This window comes from Gopherus flavomarginatus, chromosome 4 (genome assembly GCF_025201925.1).
Source record: "Gopherus flavomarginatus isolate rGopFla2 chromosome 4, rGopFla2.mat.asm, whole genome shotgun sequence".
NCBI classification, from domain to species: Eukaryota; Metazoa; Chordata; order Testudines; family Testudinidae; genus Gopherus; species Gopherus flavomarginatus.
Genome location: NC_066620.1, coordinates 116035114 through 116055425, shown reverse-complemented (window position 1 = coordinate 116055425; position 20312 = coordinate 116035114). Strand labels below are relative to the sequence as shown.

The 20312-nt window shown below is 41.2% G+C and overlaps 1 protein-coding gene across 4 annotated transcripts in view; it reads left to right on the top strand.

Annotated features, from left to right (window-relative positions):
- The window catches only part of LOC127049124 (ectonucleotide pyrophosphatase/phosphodiesterase family member 3-like), a 93078-nt gene that overhangs the window by 20465 nt on the left and 52301 nt on the right, over window positions 1-20312 (top strand). For 3 of the 4 annotated variants that reach the window (XM_050949538.1, XM_050949540.1, XM_050949541.1), the window contains exons 2-7: window positions 3672-3750; window positions 8885-9007; window positions 10831-10956; window positions 13933-13993; window positions 17413-17510; window positions 19902-19981. In XM_050949538.1, coding sequence (XP_050805495.1) covers window positions 3672-3750; window positions 8885-9007; window positions 10831-10956; window positions 13933-13993; window positions 17413-17510; window positions 19902-19981 — 567 coding nt within the window. The remainder of the gene's footprint in view (window positions 1-3671; window positions 3751-8884; window positions 9008-10830; window positions 10957-13932; window positions 13994-17412; window positions 17511-19901; window positions 19982-20312) is intronic. The other variant, XM_050949539.1, reaches the window with a different exon arrangement.

Here is a 20312-nt window from a genome sequence, read left to right as displayed (position 1 = left end):
TTTGGGCTATTACTCCCCTTGGTTTTATTAGGGGATTGGTGGCAGGGCATTCTAAGTGATGTTTCCTAGACTCTGGAGTTTATTTCCATCCTTGGTTCCCCTGAGCCTTGTGTTGATGACCCAATGGGAAAGCTTTGAGGTGTATCTTTTCCCTCCAGCTATTTCAAGGCAGGGAGGGGAGAACTTGGGTTCCAGAGATGACGGCTGAGAGAATAGTATCTTGGTATTGAGGAAGATAGTGATATTTTTAAATTTGATCATGGTTTAAAATCTTTTACCTGTGCTAAGAGACATGATTAAAGTACAACTTTTTCAAATTACGCAATGGCATGCTATATTATCAATATGTGCAGTACTTCTTCAGATCAAAGTGTAATCACTTCAAGGCAAATGTGCTTAACACAAGTATTTTATCAAGTACTGCCTCCATCCTTGGTTATGAGGAAGCTTTTTTGTTTTAAGGGAAAGCACATTAATAGATTCACTAGTCCCTCCCCCCTCTGCAAGCAAACACATCCCTGTTTACCACATGGGATTACTCACTTGTTCAAGGGGAGACATTTTTGTGGCAGCTTCTTGCTAAAAATATAAGCAGCACGTCACAAATTTTACTTTTATGCCTATAACTACTGACTCTCTCTCACACTTCTCAGCTCAGGATCCCCCCAATTTTTTCATTTGTTAGCATTCATAGATATTACTGATGGACAGCATATGTGATAACATTCAAAGATTCCAAGGCCAGAAGGGAGCATTGTGATCATCTAGTCTGTATAACCCAGGCCATAGAACTGCCCCAAAATAATTCCTGGAGCATATCTATTAGAAGAACATACAGTCATGCTTTAAAATGTGTCAGTGATGGAGAATCCACCATTACCCTTGATAATTTGTTTCAGTGGTTAATTGCTGCCACTGTTAAAAATGTACTCTTAATTTCCTATATGGATTTCTCTACCTTTAACTTCCAGCCATTGGATCCTGTTATACCTTTCTCTACTAGATTGAAGCCCATTATTAAATATTTGTTTCCCATTATTAAATATTTATAGACTGTAATCAAATCACCCTTTAATCTTCTTTTTGTTAAGCTAAATCATAGGACTGGAAGGGACCTCGAGAGGTCATCTAGTCTGGTCCCTTGCACTAATGGCAGAACCAATTATCTAGACCATTCCTAACAGGTGTTTATCTAACCTGCTCTTAAAAATTTCCAGTGATGGAGATTCCACAACCTCCCTAGGCAATTTATTCCAGTGCTTAAGCACTCTGACAGTTAGGAAGTTTTTCCTAATGTCCAACCTAAACCTCCCTTGCTGCAGTTTAAGCCCATTGCTTCTTGTAGTATCCTCAGAGGTTAAGAAGAACAATTCTTCTCCCTCCTCCTAATAACAACCTTTTACTTACTTGAAAACTGTTATGTCCCCTCTCAGTCTTCTCTTTCCCAGACTAAACAAACCCAATTTTTTCAATCTTCCCTTACAGGTCATGTTTTCTAGACTTTTAATAACTTTTGTTGCTCTTCTCTGGACTTTCTCCAATTTGTCCACATCTTTCCTGAAACGTGGCACCCAGAACTGGACACATTACTCCAGTTGAGGCCTAATCCATGTGGAGTAAAGCAGAAGAATTACTTCTCATGTCTTGCTTACAACACTCCTGCTAATGCATCTCAGAATGATGTTCCCTTTTTTTGCAACAGTGTTACACAGTTGACTCATATTTAGCTTGTGGTCCACAATGACCCCCAGATCCCTTTCCATGGTACTCCTTCCTAGGCAGTCATTTCCCATTTAGTATGTGTGTAACTGAGTGTTCTTTCCTAAATGGAGTACTTCACATTTGTCCTTATTAAATTTCATCTATTTATTTCAGATAATTTATCTAGTTTGTTCAGATCATTTTGAATTTTAATCCTATCCTCCAAAGCACTTGCAACCCCCTTCCAGCTTGGTATTGTCCTCAAACTTTATAAGTGTACTCTGTATGCCATTACCTAAATCATTGATGAAGATATTGAACAGAACCGATTCCTGTGGGACCCAACTCATTATGCCTTCCCAGCATGACTGTGAACCACTGATAACTACTCTCTGGGAATGGTTTTCCAACCAGTTTTGCATCCATCTTGTAGTAGCTCCATCTAGGTTGCATTTTCCTAGTTTGTTTATGAGAAGGTCATGCAAGACAGTATCAAAAGCTTTACTAAAGTCAGGATATACCACGTCTACCGCTTCCCCCCTATCCACAAGGCTTATTACCCTGATCAAAAAGAGCTAACAGGTTGGTTTGACATGATTTGTTCTTGACAAATCCATGCTGACTATTACTTATTACATTATTATCTTCTAAGATCTTTGCAAATTGATTGCTTAATTGGCTCCATTATCTTTTCAGGTACAGAAGTGAAGCTGAGAGGTCTGTAATTCCCCGGGTTGTCCTTATTTCCCTTTCTATAGATCAGCAAATATAGTGCAATTTTCCAATCTTATGGAATCTCTCCCATCTTCCATAACTTTTCAAATAGATTGAGCTCTTTGAATCTATCACTATAAGGCATGTTTTCTAATCCTTTAATCATTCATGTAGCTCTTCTCTGAACCCTCTCCAGTTTATGATATTTTATTGTATAAGTACCAGGGTGTGGACGGTCATTCCCTACGGTTAGAGTTGGAAGCCAGGAACCAGTGCTGGGGGCAGAATTGGATACAGGTCATGTGTCAGGACAAAGATCAGAGCTGGAGTCTGAGTCGGGTAGGGTGTAGGAGCAAGATCCTGGAGTGAGGTGAGAAAGCAGGAACTGGGAGCAGACAGGGATCTGAGAAAAGGAGGGTTAGAAGAGGTGGGATGCAGGAACTGGCTGGAAGGCAGGGCTCAGAAATCAGGTGAGTAGGCAGGGTCCACAATAGCAGTCAGCCAAAAATTCACATGGCTACTCAGACACCTTCCTGTGCTTCATTTTGGCTTAAGTAGTGTGTTTGAGGCCATCAGTGGGGCTGGAAGTCTCCCCCAGTCAGGAGTTTTGTGAGTGAAGCTCTCAATGAGCTAAAGCTCCACCAGCCCCTCTCGCCACAGGTTCCAGGTGGTAGCCATGGTTTGAGCACTGCCTGGGGAGCTGTGGGACTGGCTCTGAGACCCCCAATCCCTCACACATCCTTCTTGAATTGTGGGCACCAGAACTGGACACAATATTCCAATACCGGGCACAGTGCCAAATGCAGAAGTATAGTAACCTCTCTACGCCTACTTGAGAGTTTCCTGTTTATGGAACCCACGTTTGCATTAGCTCCTTTGGCCACAGCATTGCACCGGGAGGTCATGTTCAGCTGATTATCCACCTCAACCCCCTAATCTTTTCAGAGTCACTGCTTCCCCATTCTGTAAGTACGTTCTTTGTTCCTACTTATTTAAGCCAATACCTTACACAGGATACAGGCCTGTAGGTTCCTTGTGTCACTGCTGAGTAAAATAAAAAACTAAGTTAGCTCTATGGGCTATAACACCTAAATTTTGCCATATTAAAATGCATATTGTTTGCTTGTGCCCAGTTTACCAAGCGAACCAAATCGCTCTGAATCAGTGACCTGTCCTCTTCATTATTTACGACTCCCCCAATTTTTGTGTCACCTGCCAATGAAATACCTCACAGTATATGACTTTTTTTGTGACAGGTTCTTTTAGTCTCTTTGGTGATTATATCACTTGGGCTAGGCTTGGGACTCGGACTAAAACATGAAGACCAAGTGCAAGGTATGTTTACAATATTTTCAGTACAATATTAATTTATGCTTCCATCCAACAAAGCATTTAAACAGAGGATGACCTGTAATTTCACAAAAAATAAACCGTGGCTGCTCAACACTTGTGAAAATTAGGTCCTCGATTTCTCAGGGTGGGCAGCATAAAAAGGAGGCCTCCCCAAAATTGGTGGACAGCTTTAAAAATGTGGCCCTAATGGCTGTGCCTCAGTTCCCCATCTGTAAAATGGGGGTGATAATACCTGCCTCACAAGTATGAGGAGGCTTAATTAAATAATATTTGTAAAATAAGTTGAGATACAAGGTACTAGAGAGTTGCAAATTATTACTGCAAAGTGACATACTTCATGCATAATAGCACTGGATGCTTTTCGTGCCCCCCTTATTGAGTATATTTGACTTTGAAGTGCTTGATATTAGAACTGGTTGGGATTTTTTTGCCAAAATGCAAATTCTTCAAAATTGTGGGTAAATTTTGATTTTTTTTTATTTTTAAAAATCTTTTGTTAGGAAAGTCAAAACAAAATATTTGTTTCAGACTGGGCAATCTCAAATAGAAACAATTCAATCTGTTAAACCAAATTGAGACACTTCATTTTTTGTCAGTTTGACATTAATCTGTATTCACCAGAACTGCTGCATTGCTTCACAGGAGATGTAGTTCGGATGCCTCATGCCCCCGCTATCCTCTAGTCATAGGCACCAACCTTTTCCGGCATCGGTGGGTGCTCGTGCCACCCTGCTCCTGGCTCTGCCTCCATTCTACCCCTGCCTCGCCCCCATTCCAACCCCTTTCCCAAAGTCCCAGCCCCAACTTTGCCCCCTCCCTGCCCCTATTGAACCCCTTCCGCAAATCCTGGCCCTGGCCCCACCTCTTCCCTGAGCGCACCACATTTCCCCTCCTCCCCCCTCCCTCCCAGTGCTTGCTGCTGCAAAACAGCTGTTTTGTGGCAGGAAGCGCAGGGAGCTAGAGGGAAAAAGAGGTGCATGGTGTGCTCAGGGGAGGAGACGGAGCGGAGGTGGAGGTGAGCTGGGGTGGGGAGCTGCCAGTGGGTGCAGAGCACCCACCAATTTTTCCCCATGGGTGCTCCAGAGCACCCTTGGAGTCGACTCCTATGCCTCCAGTTGCCAGGCTCCCTGGCTAGACCAAAGGTCCCACAATGGACCACACTCTCCTCTCTAGCTGCTGATGCTGTGCAGTATGTGAGTCAAATGATCATGTTGCATTATGAGAGAGAGTCTGGGTTAAGAGCTGAGAGTGATTGGCCAAGTAATTATACAACAGCTCCCAGCTGACATTTGTCTGAACTTTCCATTCCATGAGAAAATTTGCTATTTAGCTTTTCATCCTGATTCAGTACAAAAACATAATGAAATATCTGAATTTCCCATATGATGGAAATTCTGATTTTTAATCAGCTCTAATTAATAATGAGAACTAGTCTAGTTAGAATGCAATGTAGAGCTGTCTGAAGGACAACAATTCTATTTCATGACAATTCCTGAGGTTTCAAAATTTGTTTTAATTGTGCTCTGGAAGAAAATCAAAACTTTCTGAATGCTTTTGCAAAATAGAAATGTATTGAAACATCTGTTTTCAAATCGAAAGCCTGAGCTTTTCAATTCGGTCTCTCTCTTGTCAGAAAAGACCAGAGAATTCTTGATGCAAATAAGGCCCTTTCAAATAAAAACTTTGCTGACACCTATATGCCTCCATAAAACATTTTGGCTTTGACAAAACAACTTACTTTGATGAAATTTTATTTTGTCTAAAATGTCCCAACCAACTCAGTGCAATGTCAACAATTGGATAGCTTTGTTTAAAACAATTCTATCTGTGCAGCCACAAAATGATGATGAAAATTTTTTTTCCTCATTCTTACGATACCTATGTTAATGTGTTAAACTTGTTTCCCTACTCTTCCCCACTTATTATTTTTCTTGCTCGTTTCCTTCTTCTGGCGTCTTGTGACATTATTTGTAACTATTATGATGAACTCTTCAGTGACTCTTAACCAAATAGTATGATGTATTGTCAACTTGCCATGTAACATTTATTGACGTGTAGAGCCTGATTCTCCATTGCTTCCACCCTGTGGAATCAATTACGCCTGTAAAAAATTGATGTAAAATATTAACAGATCAGAATACAATCTTTTATAACCACTTTGCCCTGGTGTATTTGACTGCTAGCTGCAGGGCAATTGTGAATCAAGCCCTTTTACTCTTACTACTTTCATTATGACTGGCCTAGCTTATGAAATAGTAATACAATAGCGAGCAGTTGCAGTACAAAATCAGAGATATTAAATCTTGTGATAATGGCTTTGATCCTATTGGATAAACTTAAGTATTAAAAGTAAATTTCATGATAGCGCCCATAATAATTCTGCAGTATCTCAAGTTTTTGAAAAATATAATTAGACCTCTACACCTGAATATTCTATTTTTCTATATATGTTCTCTAAACAAATAATAAGGAGGAATTTAATATTGTTAGGAGTATGAAAGCTTGCATTTCAAAGGGATTACACTGCTCTTAACTTAGGCTATATCTACACTGCACAGTTAACCTGGGTGACTGGCACTGAGGTTAGACTAGCCTGGGTGTGAGCACGACCACAGCAAAGCCATATTTGCATTACTATATCCTAACTGTTTCTGCACTTGTCCGTGTGTATCTGGGGGCATATGCCATGGTTCTTTGTAGTAAGAAACTCTGAGAGTCTTTCTCAGTCAATTGTGGGAGAGCTTGTTTGTCCTTCAGGGAGAATTGTGGGAAGGGCAGTGGAGGACTGTTAACACTTAGGTAATTTTGCTGGCATCTCATTGCACACTGGGCAGGTGCCATCCCAAGTTAGAGTAGAACCTAACTTGGGCTCTAACCCACACCCATCAGCTGGGTAAACAAGCTGAGCTTAAAGCACCTCCAGACCTGGGTCAGAGATTTTTTCTATGTGGATGGTAGGGGTGTTTGGCTAAAACCAGAAAAACCCAGATTAACTGTGCAGTGTAGACATACCCTGAGACTCAGCATGTTAAATGCAAAATAACTTAAATTCAGTTAGGTCCATTCCACCCTTCTTCACGACGTAGGGTGGTTGACAGTCCCAAGGACAAGGTCAGACATTCAATGGATTATTCGTGTAGGAAAACAAGGTAGAATTACCTTTTCATGTTGGGTGCATGTCAATACATTCATTAAAATCAGCAGCAGCCCAAACCCTCTTGTAACAGACTAGAACTCAACTAGAAAACACTTGACAAATTGTCAGTGATGGAGAGCAGAGAAGTGTACATATGCAAAATGTGCACCTGCATTTTTGCAAATGTGGTGGAATTGTAAATCTGGCTAGTTGCACATCTACCTAGTAAATTTCTGGTGCAAATACGATAGTTTGAAGTACAAGTGCTCTGATATGTATCTACAATACATTTGCAGGCACATGCTTTTTATTGGCTACCTTTTCAGTTCCAGATGAAGTTGGGTTTGACTTATAAAGCCCTAAATGAGTTGGAACTTCGCAGTGTGAGAGAACTCTCTCCCTGTGTGTTATTGCCATAGCTTTGGTGACTGGAGGCACTCAAACCTCCAAACTTAACTTTAGAACTGGATAGAATCTGAGAAAGGGGAAGGTCAAACTAATTTAAAAGAAAGAGTCCCCTTTAAGAAGACCTCTAAACTGATCCTGCCAGTGGAGTTCCTAATTCTCTTATTGTTCTAGGTGACAGTCAAGCTTTTTCCCTGTCCCTTAGGCATCAAGTCAGGGGAGGAGCAGTTTAAGGAAGTTCACAAGGCCCGTGCCTCAGAGCAAACAAACTCAGAGTCAGAAATCAAAATCCCTAGCACCCAGGTCAGGCTAGCATCCAGGTGCCTGCGGAGTGGGACAGGGGTGTGTGGGTGGGGAAACAGGGCCTGCAATTTATACCTGCCAGCATAGTTTCTCGTTCCTCTCATCTGCTGAACTTGCTTTTCCTGTTTATATAGCCTGGCTCCAAGAGCTAGGCAGCAGGGCCAGTGCAAGGAAGTTTCGCGCCCTAGGTGAAACTTCCACCTTTCGCAATACCCACCAGCTAACCCCGCCCTCCCGTGGCAGCTAACCCAGTCCCCCCACCTGGGGAGCCCGCCCCTGCAGCAGCTACCCCACCTCCGTGGCAGCTAACCCTGCCCGGGGAGACTCCCCACCCCGCAGAAGCTAACCCCACCTGGGGAGCACCCTCCCTCTGCGGCAGCTAACCCCGCCTGGGGAGCCTGTTCCAGCTCACCTTGGCTCTGTCTCCTCCACTGAGCACGCGGGCGCCGCTCTAATTCTCCTCCCCTCCCAGGCTTGTGGCGCCGATTGGAGGAGACTCAGAGTGGAGGCTGTGTGCTCAGCGGAGGAGGCAGAGTGGAGGTGATCTGGGGTGGGGAGCAGTTCCCCTGTGCGCCCCCCCCCCCGTTACTTCCGGTAGCCCTCCCCGCACCCCCTCCCCGACCCAGCTCATCTCCACTCCACCTCCTGGCCTGAGTGGGCTTTTTGGTGCCCTCAACCACTAGGCACCCTAGGCGGCCGCCTAGTTTGCCTAAATGGTTGCACCGGCCCTGCCAGGCAGGGTGCTCCTTGATTGTGCCCAGGATGTCTTTCTTGTAAGCCCCAGATTGTATTTTAAAAGGGTAGTATACCTTGCCACAGGACCCTCTCTTCCTTTGGACCAAAATGCCTGAATTTGTTGCACTTAAAGGCATGTTGCAAGGATTACCTATTTACCCAGACTTTGGGAGAAATGCATGATGTTAAGCACATTCAGAGGATTGAAGCCAAAACTCTCAGAAGGATTCAAGACAGCTGTTTTGGCACAAAGCTTTTTATGAACATATATGACTGTATCTCTTTATATAACTTTAAAATTAATAGTTTAAATATTTTTTTACTTTCAATTTTGTTTACAAGGCCTCTTTACCTGGTCTGAATTTCACATCTTTTCCCCATTTTACTAAATGTGTTGACAAGTGATTTGGGAAATAGTTTTTGGCAATTATTCAGAATATTCTGACTCTAGGCTCCTGGCCATGTTCCATTTAATTGTTGTATTCTTAAGGATTGGAATAACTCTAGTGCTAAAACTGTCTTTTGTTCTCTTTACAGTCAGCTGCAGAAACAGATGTAATGAGCCATTTAATAAAAAGGGACAGGGCTGCCAGTGTGATGGTGGCTGTAAAGAGCGTCAAAACTGCTGCTGGGATTATGAGGGTACCTGCCTGGAACCAAGTATGTTCCCATAAATGTGAGATTTGTTAGCCTAGTCTTTTTATTTAATTTTTCTGGAGGGAGGGTGAGGGGAAATGAGCAATGTGCTATGTTTACTTATTCTGCCACAAGTACAGATGCAAAAAAGGCTCCCAGCCATCTTTTGTATTTGAGAGTCTTGTTATGGCACGTGCTGAATTCTGGGGCTGTCATATGTATGTTGAATGCAAGTTGCTCCATCCCTCTCAGAACTGAGAGGATTAATGGACGCTCCCAGTACCCTGTGTTCTGAATAGTATGCAGCACACGATGGTATGTTGGCAGGATGAATTGGATCCGTGGGCTACAAAGTTCTCTAGCAGACTTGTCTGTTTCTGTATCACATCTAATGTCTTTTCCGTGCATGTTCCTTTCTCTGTCTGTTCACTCTAACTGTTCCCTTGACAGCTTCTTGGAATCCATCTCTCCTGTTCTGCTCTCTCTCTCAGTCTTGTTCTGTAACATGTACACATTCTGTAACATGTACATGTTCCTTCATTCTTCAGTCTGTTTGCAGTCTGCTGGGAATCATGCAACATTTCCTCCTCTTCTTCTCTTCTCTCAGAGACTATTGATTCAAATCTGCTCCCAATAGTGTCAATGGACTTGTCAGTCCTGCTGATTTCACCACAGATGTGTACATTCGGTGCTCTGAACTGAATTGTGTTTTTTTTCTTCAAACGAAAACACAACTGTGACATACCAGGATACAATCTAGGCTAACGAATAGCGATGTCACCCCTGCCCTGTAATCTGGAGTGCCCTTTACAATACCTTACTGGTTCAGCCTCTAGTCTGGTCTGCTCACAGACAGCACTTCCAGCTATGTCTGTGTGTGTGCTGCAGCCAGCCAGCCACATCTTGGCTATTATCAGCTTTGGTTATATTGCAGGGTGATCCCAACACACCTCCAGCCCTAGATCTTCCCTCAGAAATGCATGTTGTATACTGCCCAGCTCTGTCCTGGACAGTACAAATATGCTAAGTCCATTATTCCTTGAAGGGAATAATACGCACACAACTTGTTGCCCCAAATAGAATTGCCCAGCCACTTCAGCTTGAATACACTGGGTTAGATAAAACAGTAAAACAAGTTTATTAACTACAAAGAGAGAGATTTTAAATGAGTATAAGTAATGAGGCATAAAAGTCAGAAATGTCTACAAGAAAATAAAGATAAAACCCTTCTGGTGCCTAACTTAACAAACAATATTAGATTCAATCACAGTTTAGCACCATATACTTTCAGCAGTCTTACACACCAAACTCTTTAGGTAAGAACCCCTCTTACAGAGTCTAGTGACTGCTTCCTTTGTCTCTTCAGGTGCAGTGAATGCAATGGGTCAGGAGAGAGAGAGAGAGAGGAGAGCCTTGGGATGTTTGTTTCTCCTTTTTATAGTTTCAGTCCCCCTGTTGAAAAACATTTACATCTGAGAACCAGGGGACAAAATGTCCTGTTTCAACTTCCTTTGTCTTCCCTTCCTGGTTGATGACTCTCTTTACTGCTTAAATGCAAATTAAGCAGAGCACACATTCCTTTGTTTAGGCCAGACCTGTTTGCCAACTTCTGTTTGGGCAGGGCTGTGGGGTTTGGAACATGTGTTAAGAACACGATACAAGAGAATCTTATAACTTCACCTACAATATTGCCACACATACTTTACCAGGACAATACTGACCAGCAAATTATACGTTTTCAAATGGTACCTTACAAGGCATACTTTATACAAAGATTATTACAGTAGCATGTAGGGCATGAACACAGAGGTGAATTCTATCACAACAACCAATTAATAATTTTTCAGCTCAGATATGGACATGCACTAAACTCCGTTGTGGTGAGACACGGATAACTGGAAGCCACTGTTCTTGTTCTGAAGACTGCTTGGAGAAAAAAGACTGCTGTATAGACTACAAAAGTATTTGCAAAGGTAAACCAAAAATTAATATTTAACAGTGTTATTTGCTATATTATAGGGATATTTACAGGAAGCTACCCAAGTGAGTATACATGAAATACATATAAAATAAACATATGAGGCTTCATAATTGTTAGCAACTCTGATAAAATCCTTCTGGTGCCTAAGTGAAGATACCTACAGCTTTTATTTGAACAAGTTTAGGTTTCTTGTAGCTATAAATGTGTTTTGAGTGCCTGAGTCACTTGGGGAGTGGCTGCTTTCTGGTGAAACACCTGATATTTAGGTTTGTGAGAAGGAAGGTGATTGCTGGAGAGGGATCTAGTATGTGTAAAATTAAATCCTCAGAAACACGGAAGATATTATAATTGCAGTAGCACCCAAAACATGCTTTCCCAAAATGGAAGAAGGCACAGTCCCTGCACTGAACTCTGTGAAATCTAAAAAACATGTCACTACCATCCCTAATGTAACTTTTTCATAACATTTCATTATAAGCACATTTTAAAATTAATTTTAACATTGTTTAAGACAGTAGACCATATATATCAAGCACTGTTTCTTTCGGGAGTGTAAGATGAGTCCACGAGCTAAAGATAGCAGATAGAATTACTGGGTAAATCACACATGCACCTGAGAAGTGGAGCTACAACTCTTAGTCCTTTATTTCTGAAAACACGTGTCTCTGTCCAGGAGTGCCGGAAGCTCCATAGGAGTGTATGTGTGTGTGTGTGGGGGAAGTGGTGCCCAAACCAGGGCCCCGTCCCCTGCTCTGCCCATTCCCCCTGAGGCCCCGCCTTTGCTCCGTCTTTTCCCCTAGGCCCCGCCCAGACTCATTCCCCTCTGCCCTCTCCCCCTGACATTCATCCTTAAAGTAGGTAACAAGTGGGAGGGCTATGCCTTTTAAAAGTGAGGGGCCCCCCATTGTTGCCCCCCCCATTCCGGTGCCCCTGCTCTGCCACTTATCCTAAAGAAGATCTTCCTTAACAGACAATAGTACTAATTCTCCTTACTTCTTTGTGGGTCAGCCACTAGCAGGTGATATTATGTTCTCATTCCCACACACAAAGGCAGTATTGACAGTGGAGTTTTAGAGCAGTGTCATGAACTCCATTGCATCCTGGGCACTTTGCAGCGCAGAAATACAGTGACACTGCTTTAGTATTTCAGTTGAAAGCACCTCCCTCCCTTAAATCTTCAGCAGTCCAAAATACACATATGGAAAAAGAAATTTAACTTAAATATAGACTCTGATTTTAATTGTGTAAGATTGATTAAACTCTTAGATTAGAGATAAATCCGAGCCACAGATGTAGAGTCCTGATTTAAAATTTCTAAGAAGTCACACCACCCCCCAACCTAATATTCATGGCTGTTGGATTTTAAATTTTATAAGGATGTTCAGATCTGGGATTTTCATAAGACTCATATATATTGGGTTCAGCCATTAAATGTGGACCCAGATTCAGGTTTGGATTCCCAAAACCAATGATGCTTACAGGAATTTGGATATGAGAGTTTAATGATAGTCCATCATTATTTCAAACGATGCACAAAATAGGTGCCTGGAGTTATGTGGTACTTTAATGAGAACATGGTGGCATGTTGTTATAGATACTTCAGCATTCTATAGGAACAATCCAATATAGACTCCAACCCAAAGAACCTGTCTCCAACCTTCTTTGTGTGTTCTGTATGCACAATAGTTAATGGATATAGCAAAAATGCCACTAGCAAAATAAACCATACTTCATGACTATGATGTCAGAGGGTATAAATCAGGGTGGGCAAACTTTTTGGCCTGAGGGCCACATCGGGGTTGTGAAACGGTATGTAGGGTTGGGTAGGGAAGGCTATGCCTCCTCAAAAAGCCTGGCCCCACCCCACTTCCTGCCCCCTGACTGCCCCTCCTCAGAGCCCCGGACCCATCCAACCCCTCTGCTCCTTGTCCCCTGACTGCCCCTCCTGGGACCCCCCGCCCCTGACCGCCCCCTGGGACTGCACCCCCTATCCAACCCCCCCATTCCTGTCCACTGACTTTCCCAACCCTTATCCAACCCCTTCCCCCGACTGCTCCCCCGAACCTCCACCCATTCAACTGCTCCCTGTCCCCTGACCGCCCCTAGGGACCCCCCTCCCTTAACCGCCCTCTGCTCCCTGTCCTCTGACTGCCCCCCCAGGACCCTCTGCCCCTTATTCCAACCCTGCCACTCCCTGCCCCCTTACCATGCCGCTCAGAGCAGTAGGAGAGGCTTATTAGAAAGTCTGGAGGTGAGCGGGTGCAAGCTGTGCTGCCAGCAGGAGCGGCAGGCCAGAGCACTCCCTGTGTGGTGGCGGTGCTGCAGGGGAGGGGCTGAGGATAAGCCTCCCCAGCCAGGAGCTCAGGCACCGGGCAGGACAGTCCTGTGGGCCACATGTGGCCCGTGGGCTGTAGTTTGCCCACCCCTGATATAAAGGATCTATAGATTCGATATCACCCTGCATCCATAAATGGACTTCTTAGAAATTTTGAGGTGGGAAGCAATGAAAAAAACTATTTTAATGTTGTTATCATAATACCAGAACCTGTTTTCACCCCTTCTTGTGGCTATATTTAATTTTCACTTTTTATTTAGTTGTATAATTGCTGGCTTAAGTAATTCACAATGAACGTCACTGTGAAAATGGTTATTGTTTCTGCCTGCCTTGGGATCCTCAGTGGGAGGGCTTTTCTGTGGGAGGGAGAACACTTATTTAAAAAAAATCCACTGCTTTTTCTGCCCCATCAGTTCTCTCTATTATTTCTTTCCTCTTTGGTTTATCCTTCTTGCCTCTCTCATGACTCCTTTTGTTCTTCTAAAGAGACCCTAGTGGATCATTAGCATATGATAAATGTTTAGGAGCATTAAGCAGAGTTTCAGAAAATCACAGGGAGGTGGAAAGGAAACTGCTTTGTGTTGTATATTTACTTTTCTACAGTGCTGCAGTGACACCTGTTGTTATTTTCAGGTGAAACGCCTTGGGTGAAAGAAGCATGTGTGTCACTTAACACTTCTCAGTGCCCAGAAGGGTAGGATGATTTGTTCACTTATCAGTCTGCAAATGGAATTTTTTTGCATTTTTATTTTAAACATTGTAACTGAATCTTTTCTGATGGAGAAAAATGTTATAACAATCAGAAATAACAAAGGACACAAATTTTGGGAAGCCTGTAATACGAAATAATTCTTATTTATACAGTGCCTGGAATTGCATTAGTTATTTTATAGCAGTTGAAAAAGATTGCTTCCTGTCCTGGAGAGTTCACAGTGTAAACTTTAGACAACATGCGAGTGACATCAATAGGCAATTGGAAGAGCACAGGGCAAGGGATACAGCGGTGTTGTCACTTAATAGCACTTGCTATATGTGGGCATCTTGGTGGTTCTGATATTGTGGGAGGAGTGTGTGTACACACACACACACACACACACAAAATGTCAGAACTGCTAAGATGCCCACGTATAACAAAAGCTAATAAGTGACCACCCTATTGTGTATATATATATAAAATACACACAAACTAACAGTGAATATGTGGAAGTGATATCCAGAGTATGGGGTGGCCACAACACTCATAAGTGATGAAGTCAGGAATTATCCACAGGTTATCCCAAACTCATGCTGATAATACACCTTCGTCCAAGCTATCAGCATATATTATGCACAGAACACTCTTCTTTCTCTTTTTTAGTAATTTCAGCTTTTAGCTGGTTTCAGAAGACATTCTTAGCAATAGTCCCCTTTTTCTTTTCTCCCCTGCTATCTCACTTATATTTAATATATATTTATATTTAATTATTCATAATAAATTAACATGGAAAGCTCTTAGTTTAGAAGGAAGTGGCTGATAGAAAAGGGATGGAATATTAGTATATTTTCTCTATACAATGAGAAAAGTATAGAAAGGTATATACACTGATGCTGACCAGTTCCTCATTGTTCCCTTGTGTTCCCCTTGTCTATTGGATCCATCTCCTTTTCTGTTATCTTTTATGTAGATTGTCCGCTTTCCAGGGCAGGGAGAGTTTTTGTTATGTATTTGTACCGTGTCTAGCAGAGCACAGTCCTTGTCCATGACTGGAGTCCCTAAATGCCTCTGTAACACCAATCCTACTAAATAATATAATGTAGTACTCCCCTGGGAGGGATAATCTATCTGTCTCATACCAGTGCTGTATTACATTGATTCTTCTGGAAGGCCTTGAATCCTGTTCCCTAGAATTCAGCCGATGATGCAGGCAGAGAGTATAATACTTTGGACTTGGCCAGCTTTTCTGCTCAACCAGCATACACTTTTTTTTTGAATTAAAGGGTTATATTTAGGAACATCATGCCAATCTGTCCCAACACACTTTAGAATAGAATACCTCAGATCAACTCTACATAAAAATTCAGCTAATGATATGTACATCTACTTCTCAGAAAAAAAACTAGTTTTTTTTCTTAGCTGAATCGTTCATAGTCCATCACATATCATTGTTATCTCTCTCTGTGCTGCTTTAAAGCAATTACTTGGAGCTCATTTCTTTCTGTCAGCAGCTCTGCAGAAAGCAACGGCTATTCTGATTTCTGAATGTCATTTCTTACTATAGTCAGGAATTTTTACTTGAGGTAGCTTGGGGAGAAAGGTCAGTTGAGAGGAGTTGGCAAAGGGAGAGGGAGAAAGAAAGGGATGGAAACATATAAACACCTTAAAAATCATGAAGAATTATGAAGCAGGTATGCAGCTATTTCTCTCTCTTTATACATATATATATATATGCAATATTGCTGATGCATATTGAGATGCATGCTAGCAAATAGGCATATAGGCCATTCCCAATAGTGAACACAGTTAATTGCTCTCAGCATTAAATAGAGTAACGGTGTTAAAACCCTGCTAGCAATAACTGTACCTAACAGCATTGTGGTTAGTACAGTTCTGACTCAATGTGGAGAGGGCCTATATATGGAGCACAATGTTCCTTCATAAAGATTTTAATTCAATTTTTTGTTAGGTCGCATGTGCACAGATCCCTAATTTAGCTAAAACTGCATTCTCTATATCATTCCTAGCTATAAATGTTTCTAAGGAAACTAAAATATATAATGATGTTTAGCAAACGTGGCTGACTTACAGGACTGAAAGCACTGGATACTACCTTTGGCCTGGTCTACACTGTGGGGGGAATCGATCTAAGTTATGCAACTTCAGCTACATGAATAATGTAGCTGAAGTCAATGTACTTAGACCTACTCACCGCGGTGTCTTCACTGCGGTGAGTTTGCTGCTGCTTCCCCATCGACTCCACCTGTGCCTCTCGTGGAGGTAGAGTACAGGAGTCGACGGGAGAGCACTCGGGGGTAGTGTAAACATACCTTTAGTCAATCCTGTATTATTAAAAACAGAATTTTATAATGTTTATTACTTAACACTTACTAATGTGTTTTTTCCTGTGGAATTGTATGTGGCGGAAAAATGGTCAATTCCTAGTCAAACACAGAGATTTATTGTCGCAGCTGTTTCCTCCTGGCAAGAGTTTATCGTTACAACAATTTAATTTTTTTTCTACCTGGCAGTTTAAATTTGTGTTTCCTACCATCACACCTACTATATTTGATTAAGTCACTCAGAGCTAAGGATTTTAGCCTTGATTCTTTATATTAGATGTTACAGAATAGATGTTATTAAAGGCTAAACTCTCCTGGTAATACTGATAGTTGGATATTGAGAGTGTGCTCCAGCTCAGAGGAGGTGGTGGAAGGGTTTGGTGTAGGAAGAACCTGGACTGCTTATTAACCTTCTAAGAAAGGAAATCATGAGCACAAACCCTCCTGCCTTCACAAGAAAATTTCATTCCCCAAGGTGCAGGCCGGATAGGCAAAGTTTCCTAAGGGTAGGGTGATCAGATGTCCCAATTTTATAGGCACAGTCCTGATATTTGAGGCTTTTTTTTAATATAGGCGCCTATTACCCTCCACTCCCATCCCGATTTTTCATACTTTCTATCTGATCACCCTATGGGTGATTGTTAGAATATTCAAACCATCTGTGTGGACACACTGCAAGAGGATTTCAGGACACATTGAGACACAAAAGACAAAATTCAGATCCTGGCATAAGCAGTATCTTCCAGCTAATTTGGCCCATCATCTATGTTTATATTTGTTTTAAAATAAAAACCAATGCTTTACTTTTCCTAAATTCTAAGTACACTTAGTGTTCCTATTCTTGAACCCCTGCAGCTGCTTGATAGCTCACTTTTGAAAGCTAATGTAAATAACCTTCTTTTTATTCCCTTGCTTTTTGAATAATTATTTATTGTTATAAAGGATTATAAACTTGTAAAATAAAGGTATTTGGAACTTCTGCTCCTGGCTTCCGGGTTGACACTATTGACATCGCTATGCATTCTCCAGAATATGGCTAAAACTCTTTTCTGATGACAAACTCCCACTTACTTGCAGGTTTGATTTGCCACCACTTATCCTTTTTTCGATGGATGGTTTTAGAGCAGAATATTTACAAACATGGAGTTCTTTACTGCCGAATATCGAAAAACTCAGTAAGTTACCAAGAAAGCAGTGACAATTAAAAACAGAGCCTGTTGACAATTTCTTCAGTTCCCTCTTCTGCCACTTTATACATGTGACTCCCTGGTAAACTAGACGCATATTTCATAGTAGTTCTCTCATCAGTGATTTGCTCAGGATTAACCTGAGAGTTAGAGTTCATTGTAGTCACCTATTGACCAATGGCTACCAATATTGGCTGCAGCCTCAAATTTAATTTTAATAAATATTGTGAAACATTCATTCAAATAAAGTTTGAAGCTGAAAAGTTCCAGTGAAAGTTTTAATACATTTTCTATCCTCCATGTTATTAAATTACTGTAAATTGTAATAAAATTTCCAAAGGATCATCACTTATTGTCATATTAAATTATATCCTAATACTAAAGAGCAATGAATTGTGTAACAGTGAAATGTCACTCAAAGTGACAGTCTTTTTGAGTCTGGAATTTTGTTCTATTTGTAGACAGCTACATATTTAAATGTATATCAAATATCGTGAATTACTGCACTCAAATTTATTAAATGTAAACTTTAATATGCTGATTCACTTAAGTAGCACAGCCACAATCCTGAAAGATGCACAGTGCTCTGAAGTTAATGGGAATAGAGAGTCATCAGCATGTTGCTGTAGTGGGCCCTCAAAACTTGCACATAAGTTGAGTTTGGTTTTCATGGGAATACTTTAGAACCAAAGCCTCATTGCTCCTAGTGTCCCTATGGTTCAATTCATTTATCTTCTTCACCTCCCCCACAACAACCAGACTGAACAGGACAGAATGATAATGTATTTACTTTTTATATTATATATTTAAAAACTTGCCATGGTTGCTGGAAACCACTAAGTGTAATTGGATAAACAAACGTATCTATTTTGTGGCTAACCTATTAAATATAACAAGGACTGTAAGAGAGTCATAACTTTGACTAATGGGCAAATTGACCTGACTCTTGCATGAGTGTTTTATGCTTTCCTGCCGCTGAACCAGTGGAAGAAATGCAGTCAGCTAGTAAGTCATTTCATGAAAAGTTCAAGTTTATGTCAAGCTCTGTTTGAAACAGATTTAAGGGAAGTGTATCTTTCCTACCAGAATGAAAGAAATGTTAATTTCAAGCTTCCAGGAGGAAATTTCGAACATTGGTTTACACTCACCAGTTATACACATCTGTTTCCAATTTTAACAGAGGTTTGTGCATTCACACACTTTGTTTCTCGCATTAGCAGCTGGAAGGAGGAGACCCATTTATTTATACGTGAGAGAAGATAAAACAGTGGTGTGCTAACTTTCATATCATGAACCAGTTCTTCTTAAAGACCATTTCCTTTCCCCAGTTGGTCCCACACATTCTCTGCAGCAACTATAGAGCTTGGTTACATAAGGAAGTACATTTAGGAAAGGAAAACATGAACATAAATTCGTTTTGTGTTTGAAGACTTATCAGCGATTAGCATGGTGACACCAGCAACTCTGCAGACCACACAGAAGATCTTTGTGGACCGTTGGTGCTCAGTAGATGATAATATAAGAACTTAAAAAAACATTTGTTGCCACCACTTATGCTGTTATCACCAACCTGAGAGGTTGTGGTAATCTATCCTTGTATCTTTACTAACTCCATAGATTGTTTTTAATAGTTTGGCCCAGAAAACCTAGGTATTATCTTCAATAGAGTTAGTCAAACTATTAATTACAGGTAATGTTCATTATGAATTTAGCCCTTTTCACTGTCTATGAATTATTTGCAAACTGAGCCTGATGAATCCACTGGGTTTGTTTGTTATTCGTAAGCATTTGCCAAATAGTTTGGATGAATAGTTTTCAGCCTATGGGTTGTTTAATCTTACTATTCTCTTTTTATGTAATGTGGTGGGTCACTGAACCCCAAATTCTTTCTGATCTCTAATTGAGTGACAGAAACATTTTAAACAGAAGAATGAAGTTGGATTTCAGGAAACGGTCGCACAGCAAGAGAAGTGACTATTGAAAGGAGACAGGAAGGATGGTGCAGTGGTTAGGTCACTAGTCTAGGCCTTGGGAGGGTCGGCTTAATTCCCTGCTCTGCCAGGCTGCCTGTGACACCTTGGACAAGTCACTTAGCCATTGTGTTCTTGCCTCAATTCCAAATCTGTAAAATGGGGCTATTAGCATTTCCTTACCTCACAAGAGTGTTGTGCCATTAAAAATTGTGAGGTGCTACAGTAATGGGGGCTATATAAGTACCTTGGAGAGATTGTCCGAACATTTGCATATGAGGAATATGAATCACAGAAACTGAACCTGGTGGAAAATATCATCTAAAAATGTTTTGTGACCAGCTCTAATTTTCAATATTACAATTGCTTGGGAAGTAATCTTATAATCACTCAGCATGATTTGTTGTAGAAACATGTGGAACGCATTCAAAGTACATGAGAGCTGCTTACCCCACCAAAACCTTCCCCAACCACTACACTATTGTCACGGTGAGTGAGAACTTATTATTTTTATTCTTCATTATTTGTACAGTCTGCACAATGTTAGGTGCTTATCCCAAAGAGCTAACAATCTCATTTTAGATGTGATGCTACAGTGAGAGTAACAATAAGGGGCAGATTATTTATTCCTACTCTTTGTTAGAATAGATTGTATAGGGATGCTGGTCTCAGTCACATATTAAAATTGTTTGTGCTGCTTATATGTAACCAGTTGGGATCTATCATACATGTTTGCAGACACTTCAGGCTTCATATGTCATAGTAGTTTCACCAATTAAATGAAAATGAGATGAAAATAGGGAAGTAGAACGGATTGTCA